General features: G+C 46.8%; 1 protein-coding gene across 4 annotated transcripts in view; it reads right to left on the bottom strand.

Moving 5' to 3' along the window:
- ksr2 (kinase suppressor of ras 2) overlaps nucleotides 1–13095 on the bottom strand; it is a 116873-nt gene that overhangs the window by 26766 nt on the left and 77012 nt on the right. For all 4 annotated transcript variants that reach the window (XM_076025798.1, XM_076025797.1, XM_076025799.1 and 1 more), the window contains 5 exons: nucleotides 12583–12944; nucleotides 6491–6587; nucleotides 6249–6382; nucleotides 4975–5109; nucleotides 366–495 (listed from right to left, as the gene is read on the bottom strand). In XM_076025798.1, coding sequence (XP_075881913.1) covers nucleotides 366–495; nucleotides 4975–5109; nucleotides 6249–6382; nucleotides 6491–6587; nucleotides 12583–12944 — 858 coding nt within the window. The remainder of the gene's footprint in view (nucleotides 1–365; nucleotides 496–4974; nucleotides 5110–6248; nucleotides 6383–6490; nucleotides 6588–12582; nucleotides 12945–13095) is intronic.

The raw sequence follows: 13095 nt of genomic DNA, 5'->3' as shown, positions 1-13095 counted from the left end.
AAAACTGGATACTTTATGTGAAACTTCAATACTTAAATGTATATGTCGTGTCTTTGCCAGTACATGCCGCTAATTTCAGCTGACTTCCCAGGATCCCACGATGCTTTGCAGCAGCACGCAAAGCATCATGGGATACACAAGTACGCGAAGGGTAGTAGCGGTGTATCCTTGGAATCGGCTAAAACGAGTGCGTATTTCCGAGTACGCATTTTGAGCGTCCTAAGCACCCTTGGGAATTGGGACAAGCCTTCGTGCAATGCTATGACGCAACCTCCTTTAAAAATGCGTACTTCAAGGATGCAGACCCTGAATTGAGACACAGCATCTGTGTGTGTGTGTGTGTAAAGAAGCAGGAGGACACTCACAGAAATCTCCTTGCCCATCCCAGTTGGGGTCAGGTTGGGCTTCATTCCGTTGCCAATCTGCCAGATGATGACCTCTGCTGGTTGACTCTTGTAAGGCCACTCCCGTGCGTGTAGCTCAAACCAGACGGTGCTGTGAAGACCAAGGGATGCAGAAGGTCAGAGCTCTGGGAGGAAACTCACCTGGCTGCCTTCAGGAGACACTTTCTGGGTCTAGCAGCATCTGTCGATCAGTTGATTTGGGCCCCAGCCAATCAGCTTCCTCCATCTCACCCTCCAATCATCAGCATTGTCTTCTGTCCTCTTTCATTGCACCTTTTAACCACGGCATCCTTCCAAACATTTATTCACCACTAATGTCCAAACCCTCTTTATCTCCTTCTTTATCTCCAAAAACTTCTTTATCTCCAAAAACTTCTTTATCTCCAAATCTTCTAACATGCTATGTCCCTCTGATGGACTCTGTCCTGATCATCACTCACTCACTCACACATCATCTCACTTTGGTAAAGAGAAGCTCAACATGTCCTTGTTCCAACACATCCTTCTCCACACTCTCTGTTGCACTGGACCGTTGACCCCAAACGCTTGGACCCTCTTGATCTCTGCTCCCTGAGGCCTCACTCTACCACTAGGGTCCCTCTGGGTGTCGGGTCTTTTATTTGGCTGACCTCCATTACTCAGACACCTGTACCTCTCTGGTGTTTCCTGCCTGCTGTGGTTGCAGATCACAGTGTCATCTGCAGACATCACAGTCCTCAGAGATCTCAGAGAACCTGCACCTTCAGCTCATCTGTCAGCTCACACACAAGGTTGCTGCTGCTGCTGCTGCAGACCAGCAGGTAGAATGTTGGCTGGAGATGTTTCCTAACTCTCTGCTGTCACATCAGAACCTTTCATCTTTTGCTTCATCTCTCTTCTGACGACACCATTTCTGGCCACAGGTCAATTTTCTGTGCAGGTTAGGGGAAACTTTCTGATGATTTTTGTCCTCAACCTTGAGGTTTAAAATAGCAACTTCCAGGGGGCTAAATACGGCACATTTAAATTAAGGCTCATGCACGATTAGCATACACAACAAGCCCTTATTTTCATCCTCCGCCTGCTCACCGTGCTGGAGTAGCCTTAAAATAGCTCAGTGCCCGGAGAAGAGAAGGAGGGTGGGTGTGGGTGGGGAGTGTGTGGTGGTGGGGGACATCTGATTGTTGATGAATATGTAAAGCAACCACGAGGGTCACCTCAAGGTAACACAAGGGCTAAGAGAGCATCTGGTCATTTTGCTGCACTCTGCCTCCCACTTGAGAGTGAAATAGAGGCAAAAAAAAAGAAAGAAAAATGGGAGGGAGGCCATCTGATCATCGTGAGGGAGTTGACCGGCAGGGCCACCTCCACCAGTGAATGAGAAGAGGAGGAGGAGGAGGAGCTGTGGGCATTTTTAATTAACTTGGGGCACGAAGAAAAATCGGGAATGTGGGGGAGGTTCACCTTGGTTTAGCTACATCCATCTGGCCGCTAACACTCACATCCGTGTGCACATACAAACCTGCTTTAGCTTTGAGAAATATATTTCACGTGTGAATTTAAACTGCCAGCAACACCTCCATCTCTGAATGAGCTGCTAACCTTTGCTGTTTAATTATAGTGTGTAAGATAAACTGCACACACTGCAATGGCTTTTGGCAGTGAGTGGCGTGTGTGTGTGTGTGTGTGGGTTTGTGTGTGTGTGTGTGGGTGGGGGTAGGGGTGTGTTATTGGTCTCAGGAGTGCCCTCCAGAAAATGTTTGGGAGCCAAAGCTTGTGTGCACCCAAAAAATACTTTTTTCTGCTGAAAATCAATGTTTTATGGTATGTAGTAGTGTTGCTGACTGATTCTGGCTGCTGACGTAATTGGAGGCAGCTGATGTCACAAACTGTCAGGAACCGCCATTTTTAACGGTCATGTTCGCCCCGCCCCTCCTATAAATGCAGAGGTCTGTCAATTCTGCTATCTGTAGCTTGAATTGAGAGAGTTGCAGATAGAGAGGTATAGTGAGGATGGAAACTGCAGTCAGCTTAGCACAAATTTTATTTATTTTTAGGCTCGGATCTCGGGTCCATTAACAAGAAGTGAGTTTGGGTCTGGGTTGGAATCGGACGTTCCTCTACCCAACACGGCTCGGATCTTGCTCCTTTCACAAGAACTGAGCCTGGGTCCGGGTCGGAAATGACAGAGATTTTCTTGATACTTGGAGCTCTGACAGTGAATATCCGGGTCCCATAGTACCCGAGAGGACCCGGCGATTGGCAGTCACAGCTGTCAATCACCCCAGCCCTCCCATTTCCCTTCCTCCGCCCAATGTGACTTTAGTTAAGGCAGTGAATGTACTAGCCGTAGCCAACATTCAGTTAACAACAAAGATAGCCTGAATCGTTCAAAGACTTGAAAAGAAAACTGCGTGACGGAGAGTGCCATGAGGAGCAGGCAAAGCGGAACAGTTCCTTGTCCTCGCTACAGCAGATGTCAAAACCAGGAAGTGATTTCGCATGTTGCCCTCGCCACTGCCTGTTAGTAAAGGATTTCTTCGAAGTCAAGTAATACATGCACTTTACCGTTTTTGTAGCATATGTAACGATAAATCTCACGTAAGCAGGATAAAGTTAAAATCTTTGTTTCTGAGAAAAATAAAAAAACAAACAAACAAAAAAACCAACATTCTGTGTTCTATTTTACAATGCAAATTTAGTTTATTTGAGGATTTTCCAGGGGATGGGGCTGGTATGTCACGGTACTGGTCGGGACCGGAACTCAAATCTATGATAATGCATCGGGGCCAGTCAGCTCTGGGAACAATATTCACCGGATCATTTGGTTCGGAACTCATATCTATAATAATGGCTCAGAGCCAGTCGGCTCCGGTTTCAAATTTCACGGAACCATTTTGGTTCGGAACTCAAATCTATGATAATGCATTGGGGCCAGTCAGCTCCTGGAACAATATTCACCCATTGTGCTGGGAGACTCTGGAGGAGATAAGTCCTCCACATCATAGGACCTCTCTGTTGTGAAGGTGTCTGCGCTACTGTCCGAGTCGCTCATCATTACCTTATTAGCTTAACTCGTACAGTATCGCTGCACTGCGCTCCCTGCCACGGATTTTTTCCCCCCGTTGTGTGTGTAGCAGGGAGGGCAGGAAGGAGGCCTTGATAGAGGGTGGGGTGGTGGCTGAGCGCTGGGCTGGAGCCCCACGCATAATCAAGGCATTTTTTTAATTCACAGTCCCCCAAGACCAGGGGGTGTACTTACACTTTAACTGTTCAGACCTGACACACTTAAGGCAGTTTATTGGGGCAGTGTGAGAAGGTGAGCGGAAAAAAAAAAAACCCTCCCCTTCTCACCATCTCACCTGGGGAGAACGCGACAACGAGGTGGTGTCGCCAGCAAGGGTAAGAGTGAGAGAGAGAGAGAGAGAGAGAGAGACAGAGAGCGAGAGAGGATTTAAAGGATTCAAGGATTCAAATCGCTTTATTGCCATTCATGTAACATGATAGGAACTTGTTTTGACGTCACGTACTGTGCAATACAGGAACTGTTTCATGTGCACACACATACACACAGCTGCACACACAGGGATTGTGGGATTAGGGTTTTATTGTGATCATATTTGTTTTGTTGCACGTATGTATGTACTGTATGTATGTATGTACTGTATGTATGTATGTACTGTATGTACTGTATGTACTGTATGTACTGTATGTCTGTCCTGCCGTGCTTGGGGAAACGTGTGGCGTGAGCCATGTGCCAGCGCCGCAACTCTCATTTTCTTATCCACATCATTTTATCATCGCGCCGGATAGTTACAGCCCCACTTCCCGTCTCACTGGTCGTCTTTTCTCCGGTTCTGAAGAGGGCATGTTTGGTGTATTACTGTTGTAATGGCACTGGTGAACTATTAGGGGTTTTTTAAGGTTCCCCCCTTAATGGTTTGCCCCAATTGTCTTTAAGGGGCTGACGTATACAAGCAGCCCACTCAGCGCCCTAGGGGTGTGAAGAGAAGAGCAGGGATGTGCTAGCATGATGCGAGGCTAAGCTGTATGTTTGTTCTTTTTTTGAGGCAGAGAAGAGGAGAGACGTGCTAAGCTTGATGCAAGGCTAAGCTAAATGCCAGGTTGGATTTTATTTATTTTCGTTGTATGTTTGCTTTTTTTTGGTTCGAAATAAAACCCCTTTTTTTCTGGCACTCAACGCTTCCCTCCTTCCAAATTAATTAATTGATTAATTAATTAAAGCTAATCTGCTGTTATTACTGCCAATATTGTGGATATCTATAATGAGATCGGAGGAAACACCTTAATGAAAGTCAATTTACCGTCCTAATAGCTGCATCGCCTTGGATTGGCGCGTTTTTTTTTTTCCTGTCTCACCCTATAAATATTTTATTTTATTTCTTTATTTCTTCTCAGTTAATACGATTTTTCTTCTCTTTGCACTATATTCTCTCTGTCAATACATTTCCCCAATATGGGTTTAATAAAGGCATTCTATTCTATTCTATTCTATTCTATTCAGGCAGGGTGGGATGGGGTTGTGGTGGTTGTGGGGGGTCCCAGGTCCCAGCAGGCAGGCGTTACTCACCCAAAAGCGAAGACGTCGGACTGCTTGGAGAAAGGAAGCTTGTCCTCCTCGGTGTCGGGCGCCAGCTGCTGGATCAGCTCGGGCGCCAGGTGACAGAGCCAGCCGTTGGGGATCCTCAGCTTGTCTTCCCTGCGGCTGTAAAAAAAACAAAAAACAAAAAAAAAAACAACGTGGACAAGAAAAGTGGGTGACTGCTGGGCTCGATCGTGATGCTAGGACCTTTCTGGTGGCCCAGCTGATCAAGTAAAGTCTCAGAGAGGCAGAGCTGTGAAGGGACCAGCTGCCAGGACATTTTTATTCTGTGTATCTGTTTTTTTTGTTTGGCCATCAAGTTCAAGTTGCCAGACACTCTGATTTCCCCATTTTACTGTTTGAGATTCTAACAAGGTCGGTTTGGTAGGGCAGTGATTCGATGGCTCACAAAGACACCAAAGATATGATTTCGGCCTCTGCTCTTCCTGCTTCAGTCCGACACCACTTAATTTGCATTAAAGTCAATTCCACCCTCTTTCCAATGGCGGTAGAAAGGGGCAAATTGAATTTAAACATTTTTATCTTGACAAATAATAGATGCTGTTTTATATTGAAGTAAAGTAAAATCAACTTAACAACGTATTTCCCATCTTATCTTGAGGGGAGTGGCAGATTGCTGTCAGTCTGTTTGTGAACCAGTTGACCTTTCGTGAACACCCCAGTACTTCGGAGCTCCCACACAAAATACATATTAGCACCTCCTGCGTAAGATTTAATAAGATCTAAAACCATATTACTGCTGCACCCACAGTGCAAGAAGGAGCTGCTACCACAGGTCACTCTTGCCAGCAACCACCAGGCTGTACAAGTGCACGCAATAAAACATTTTTCTCAACCACTTACATCTTCACAAAGTGCAAAAAACATTTATCTGTCAAAATAATGTAGATAACTTGTCAATAGTCCAACTGACCATGAGATATAAATATCTGGTTTGCTTTCTTTCTTTCTTATTTTATTTTTTCCTATTTCATTTCATTTAATTTTAGCTGAGTTTATTTCTTTTTAAACTGATATATTTTTTATTTTCTTTGCACTATAGTCATGCTGTAATTATGTAAATTTCCACAATGTGGGATTAATAAAGGCATTCTATTCTATTTGTTTTAATTATATTGGTTGATTGATTGATATTGCAAACAAGGTTAAAAGGACAGTCCATCTTTCTTCTCTTGAATTCAATTCAGATGCCTGCTGTTGACAAAATGACTTATTCGTATTTTACTTTCGACCATAAATACCTGCCAGCCTGTAAAACCCCCGATATGGTGAAGAGTCCAAAGTCGGTGATGACAACTTTTCCGTTGTCGTAGAACACGTTCTTGGACTTCATGTCTTTGTGTAGAATCCCCTTGGCGTGGAGGTAGCCCATCCCCTAAGGATACACACACACATAGGGAGAGACGTGCTTGTTTTTTCCAGTGCATTTTTGTCCCTCTTGCAATATGAAGTGTTGTCTGGAATCAGCGGTGAGTGGTTTTACCTTGACCATCTCCTGTGCGATCTGCCTGGTCTTGTTAACATCCAGGGCAACCTTGGCATCCCGCACCACAGAATAAAGCGTTCTGCCCTTGCACAGGCTGGAGAAAGGGAGAGGGGGGAAAAGGAACACATACAAGGCCGAGATTTCATTAATGTGCCGACAAAAGGTTTGACAAACTCAGCAGCTCAGCGCTGTGAGTGCAAATAAAAAACAACTCTTGGTCAAAGTTTAAATGCCCCGGACTCCCAGCAAACAATTTGAGTCGGCTTTTAAAAGCATCCACTGTCACTACGCCGTTCTGCTGCACTTTCTGATGGCTCAGTCCAAGAGTTCCCACAGTGTGTCTGCAAGTTCTATATTAGTTTTGTTTCATCCGATATATTTCATTTATTCTGTACATTAAATACATTTTTACTCTAAAATCCTTCTTTTCATTTTGTCCTTTTTTATGTGGCGGCACTTTTCCACTTCGTATACTTCACTTGCCACGTTGTGGCACGTTGAGCGGATAGCGCATGAATGAGTTTAACATTCTAACATAACTCTCCTTGGCAGCAATGCGGCAGTGATCAGACAACACTCATATTTTGAAGCTGCTAAATGTTTACGTCAAAGCAATTGGCAAAACAGCTCACGGCGCAATAATTGAGAAACAACTGAAAGCAATTTTAACCAACAAGCAGCAGTCAGAAAATAACTGCATAACTGCAATGAAGCCGATAAACTGCAGACAACATAATCTTGGGTAATTAGTCCCCTGGAGATTTGATTGTGTACTATAATATGTTTGGCATTTATTAAACATATTTTATCATAATTAAGTCGATTATTACTCCTCATAAAAATGTACTTCAGAATGGTTGCCTTTTCTTAATTGGCCAATTAGCAGAAAACTTTTCGGAAAGTTTCAAAAAACAAAGCAAAAACTGTTCTTGTTCATCCTCTAATGGTAACAACTTTTTTTTTGTATGGACAGCAGATCCAGTGGCCCAGTACATTGATCTGCTCAGGAAAAAAACAACAACATTGTTTTCTTACTTCTTCTGCCGCATTATCAAATATTGTCAGGCACAGTTCGATGTAGAGAAGTTTTAACACTTATTTAAAACACTGGTGCCCTGCTCTGCTCTGCATCTGGGCACTTTTTTTTCCCAGAACTGGCTGCTCTCCTATTGGACGAGCCAAAATGTCGTCACTGCGCTCTGCATTCAATGTGAATTCAGCATCAGGGTGCGCCCAGCCACCCGGAAGAAACTCATTTCAGCCACTTGTATTTGCGATCTTGTTCTTTTAGTCTTTACCCAAAGCTCATGACCATAGGTGAGGGTGGGAACGTAGATCAACCGGTAAATCGAGAGCTTCGCCATTCGGATTAGCTCTTTCTTCACCACGATAGACTGGTAGAGCGACCGCATCACTGCAGACGCCGCACCGATCCACCTGTCGATCTCACGCTCCATCTTCCCCTCACTCGAGAACAAGACCCCGAGACACTTGAACTCCTCCACCTGAGACAGGGTCTCTCCACCGACCCGGAAAAGGCAAACCACCTTTTTCCGGTCATGAAAAAAGGTACATTGTTTTATTAGTAAATAAAACAGCTGCACACACGAGGACTCCATTGTTCTGCTGGGGGACTTCAACGCACATGTGGGCAACAACAGTGAGACCTGGAGAGGAGTGTTCGGGAGGAACAGCCTCGGCAGGCAGAGACTCGGCAGGCCCAAGCGTATTGTAGGGTCTGTTTGGAACGTCTGGTTGAGCCCTCTGTCAGTGCAGTCTTCAACTCCCACCTCGAGGAGAGCTTCTTCCAGATCCTGGGGGAGGTTGGAGACATGGTCCGAATGAACCATGTTCTCCACCTCTATTGTTAACGCAGCTACTCTTCGGAGCATGTCGCGGTAACCCCCGAATCCGGACACCGGAAGTAAGGGATGCCGTCAAACTGAAGAAGGAGTCTTATCGAGCCATGTTGGCTTGTGGGACCCCTGAAGCAGCTGATTAGTACCAGAAGGCCAAGCATGCTGCAGCTCGGGCAGCAGTGAAGGCATAAACTTGGGCTCGGGAGGAGTTCGGGGAGGCCATGGAGGAGGACTTTCGGTCGGCCTCGAAGAAGTTCTGGCAAACCATCCGGCGCCTCAGGAGGGGGAAGCAGTTTGACACCGACACTGTTTATGGTGCGGGTGGGGAGCTGTTGACTTTGTCTGGGGATGTTGTCCGGCGGTGGAAGGAATACTTCGAGGATTTCCTTAATCCTGCTGTCACATCTTCCGCTGAGGAGGCAGAGGCGCCCAAGCCGAAGTCAAAGAGGTGGTAATAAAGCTTCTCTGTGGAAAGGCTCCAGGGTTGGATGAGATCCGCCCTGAATACCTCAAGTCTCTGGGTGTGCAGGGACTGTCGTGGCTGACACGTCTCTGTAACATCGCTTGGCGGTTGGGGACAGTGCCTCTGGACTGACAGGCTGGGGTGGTGGTTCCTCTTTTTAAGAAGGGGGACCATAGGGTGTGCTCTAATTATAAAGGGATCACACTCCTCAGCCTCCCTGATAAAGTCTACTCCAGGGTGCTGGAGAGGAGGATACGGCCAAAGGTCGAACCAGGTTTCGTCCTTTGGCCGTACATTTGTGGGTTATTCGCATCTTGCTCCAGGAGTATGGGATCTGGGGCCCTCTGTTAAGGGCTGTTCAGTCCCTGTATGATTGTCTGGTTCGCATTGCTGGCAGTAAGTCAGACTTGTCCCCAGTGCATGTTGGACTCCAGCGAAGCTGCCCTCTGTCACCAGTTCCGTTCATTATGTTCATGGACAGAATTTCTAGGCGCAGCCAGGGGCCGGAGGGGGTCCGGTTTGGAAAACACATGATTACGTCTCTGCTTTTTGCAGATGCAAAAATCATCGGGCCAGGACCTCCAATGCACTGGGGCGGTTTGCCTCCGAGTGCGAAGTGCCTGGGATGAGAATCAGCACCTCCGAGTCCAAGGCCACGGTTCTTGACCGGAAAAAGGTGGTTTGCCCTCTCCGGGTCGGTGGAGAGACCCTGCCTCAGGTGGAGGAGTTCAAGTATCTCGGGGTCTTGTTCTCGAGTGAGGGGAAGATGGAGCGTGAGATCGATAGGTGAATCGGTGCGGCATCTGCAGTAATGTGGTCGCTGTACCGGTCTGTCGTTGTGAAGAAGGAGCTAAGCCGAAAGGCAAAGCTCTCAATTTACCAGTCGATCTACGTTCCCACCCTCACCTATGGTCATGAGCTTTGGGTAATGACCGAAAGAACAAGATCGCGGATACAAGCGGCAAAAACAAGTTTCCTCCACAGGGTGGCTGGGCACACCCTTAGGGACAGGGTGAGGAGCTCAGTCACCCGGGAGGAACCTGGAGGAGAGCCGCTGCTCCTCCACATCGAGAGGAGACAGCTGAGGTGGCTCGGGCATCTGTTTCGGATGCCTCCTGAACGCTTCCCTGGGGAGGTGTTCCGCGCATGTCCCACCAGGAGGAGGCCTTCAGGAAGACCCAGGACACGCTGGAGAGACTATGTCTCTCAGCTGGCCAGGGAATGCCTTAGGGTCCCACTGGATGAGCTGGAGGAGGTGACTAGGGCCATGGAAGTCTGGGGGTCTCTATTGAGGCTGCTGCCCCCGCGACCCGACTCCGGTTAATGCAGCAGAAGAAGTAAGTAAGTAAGTAAGTTTACTAACAACTTGAGCATTGCTACTGTTTGCCATCATGCTAACCCCACCAAAGGCAGCTAGCTTGGCAATGATTCTTTTTGCAAAAAAGCTACTCTTTCCACACCGAGTGAGTCCTCGTCTTTTTAGAGGTTTCGGCATACAAATCAGCCAACCATGGTGGTGGCTAAACCGTGGTGATGCCACATGTCTGGACTGGTGCCTCACACGGGGAACCGACTGACGTCCTGAAGCCAACAACTCAGACACACTCAGCTTCAACACTGACTGAACAGGGACTGACTCCCTCCCGCCGACCTGTTGGCTCGTGTGATAAAATGAAAAGCTTCCACTGGAATATCAGACAACCCTGTTCTCCTGCTGCTTCTCAGAATTGATTAATGATCACTTATAATATTTAAAACAATGGATAAAAAAAGTATTTATATTCCCAATAATGAAAAATGAATAAATAAATAAAACAGAAACCATTATGTTCACCATTAAGTCACGTTTCTGCATAGCACTTGAGGCTGATTGCCTTTTTTTTTTCAAGCTGCCAGCAGGAAAGAGGAGGGAATCAGTCGATAACAAAGCGACTTGTTGCGCTGACATTTGCAGTGATGATCAGCAAACAGCAGCAGCGAGGAGGAGTTGCTGAGAGGCAGCTAGAACTTCGCGCACGACCACGACGTCGGCTGCAATCACGCAGCTCAATCAATCAGCCAGAATGATATTTATGAAAGTGTAGGCAGCGGGAACGAAACATCACTCAATTTCCCTTTTTTTTTCAAACTCCTGCATCACCTACCGACAAAGATGAACAAGTCGCAATATGTCTTTTTTTCGGTCAGACAGAAGATTTAAGAAGTTCATTTATAAGTTTATAAAACTTTAATTCTTTATGTGAAAACGCAGGAATGATCCGGCGAGACTGAAAGCAAAGACGAGACGAGAGAAGAAGCCGCGAGCTGTCCTTTTGTTCACGCCGACACTGAACCACCAACATTCAGTGCTATTAGCCGAGGCAACTTAACAAGAGAGCGGCATTCCTTTAAAATGATTAGTTCTTATTTCAACATTGAGGGCTTTATGTCTCTTATTGTTGCGAAAAGCCAGAACACGTGCAAACTCGTCCTTGGAAAGAAAGTAATACCAGTTGAGTGAACTGGCTGTCGTCAGTCGTACTGCAGTGAGACAATGACGGGTGCTTCATTCAATAACAGGCAGGTTGTTCTTATCATGACCTCAGCAAGCCCTGGTTGCCAGCAACTCTGGACTGCTCAGCCCATAGGAAGTTCCAGGACCAGCAGTCGACCTTTAAGCCTCATTCAGTCACTTTCCAGTCACAACAATGTGACCAGCAACACCCCAATATATGCACTGCCACGGCTGCCCTACAATGTTATCGTCGCAACTCTGAAAATCGCTGCTTTGGATTGATTCATTCAACAACATGCCCGTGTCACCAATGGGTCTAGACGTGTGTTTGGAGAATGAAATAATAATAATACTACTGAAGACCAAAAAAGAAATCCTGTCTTTGTGTTTGTTCGGCTCCCAATTAAGACACTCAAGATCAGAATGACTTTACTTCAATACAGAATGTTACATCAAACTGAAAAATAATTTTTAACGCACAGATCAAACTTGATTAATTGCTAAACTATATATTTAAAAGGGCTCTATTCTAGTCTGTCTAGTTGAGCTCTCGTCTGGTAATAAACATTTATTTTGGTCAACAAACCAACATACTTTCAGCCGTGCACCCTCTCACTCCTGCCCCCTCCCGCAACCCCTCACTCTTCCCCTTCTTCCACCCTCTCAGTCTTTGCCCCTCCCCCACCATCTCAGTCTCCCCCCATCCTCTCAATTTTCCACTCCCCCACCCTCTTACTCTTGTCCCTCCCACAACCTGTTCACCTTTCCTTTCTCCCATCCTCTCACACCTCCCACTGCCCCAACCTCTCACTCTACCCCCTCCCCTACCCTCTCACTCCCCCCCATACGCTCACTCTTCCCCCTCCCCCACACTCTCACTCTTCCCTACTCTCCTACCCTCTCACTCTTCCCCCTCCCCCACCCTCTCACTCATCTCCATCCATGGAACACCGCACAGTGGTCATCACTATGATAATCAGCTCAACTTCTGATGTCGGAAGTGGAGCAAAATCCCAACAGCTCTTTCAGCGTGGACAAAGCCGGCCCATTTGCAAATATGCAAGTTGTCATTTTTGGTAGTTGGAGTGTCAGTAACATAAAACGACACAGATTTAACAGATTTAACTGGACCCTTTAAGAGTAACAAAGTGATGTTCACTGCTGCTTCAGTTGCTTCTGCTGGATGAAAGCTTCAATAGACTTTTTTTTGTCTTTTTCTTTTTCCAATTCATCCTTCATGTCAAGGTCAGGACACAGGATTCGGTCTGCTCACCTGGTAATGATGGCCAGGTGCGGCGGACTCATGCAGGCCCCCATGAACAGCACCACGTTCTCGTGCCGAGTGTTGCGGTAGGCCATCACCTCACGCTTGAAGGCCTTCAGCTGATCCTCATTGTCGCGCTCGATGTCAATGAGGCGGATGGCCACCTCGCCGTGCCAGCGGCCGTGGAACACCTGGCCGAAGCGGCCTTTTCCGATCATCTCGCCCATCTCCAGCTGCTCCAGTGGGATGTCCCACTCCTGCAGAAAGATGCTGGTCTGGCTGGCCTTGCGCGGGAAATTGCGGGCTGACAGCAGCGACAGGTTCATCTCCTCAAACTCGTCGCCTGAGTCCTCGTCATTGGCCTCCTCGTTCTGTCAGACAGCAAAGAGGAAAACTAAGAGGTCTTTGCTAAGGTAAAGTTAAGTACACAAGATAATAAAACACTAGTCAGGTGCTCAGAGTCTGGCACTTCAGCAGCAAGTTTTGTGCACTTTCCCTAGATCGCAAATAAAAAAAAAGGCA

This window comes from Nelusetta ayraudi, unplaced genomic scaffold, assembly GCF_046127955.1.
Source record: "Nelusetta ayraudi isolate G7.1 ecotype Tasmania unplaced genomic scaffold, CSIRO-AGI_Nayr_v1 ptg000018l, whole genome shotgun sequence".
Lineage (NCBI taxonomy): Eukaryota > Metazoa > Chordata > Actinopteri > Tetraodontiformes > Monacanthidae > Nelusetta > Nelusetta ayraudi.
This window is presented reverse-complemented; position numbering and strand designations above follow the sequence as displayed.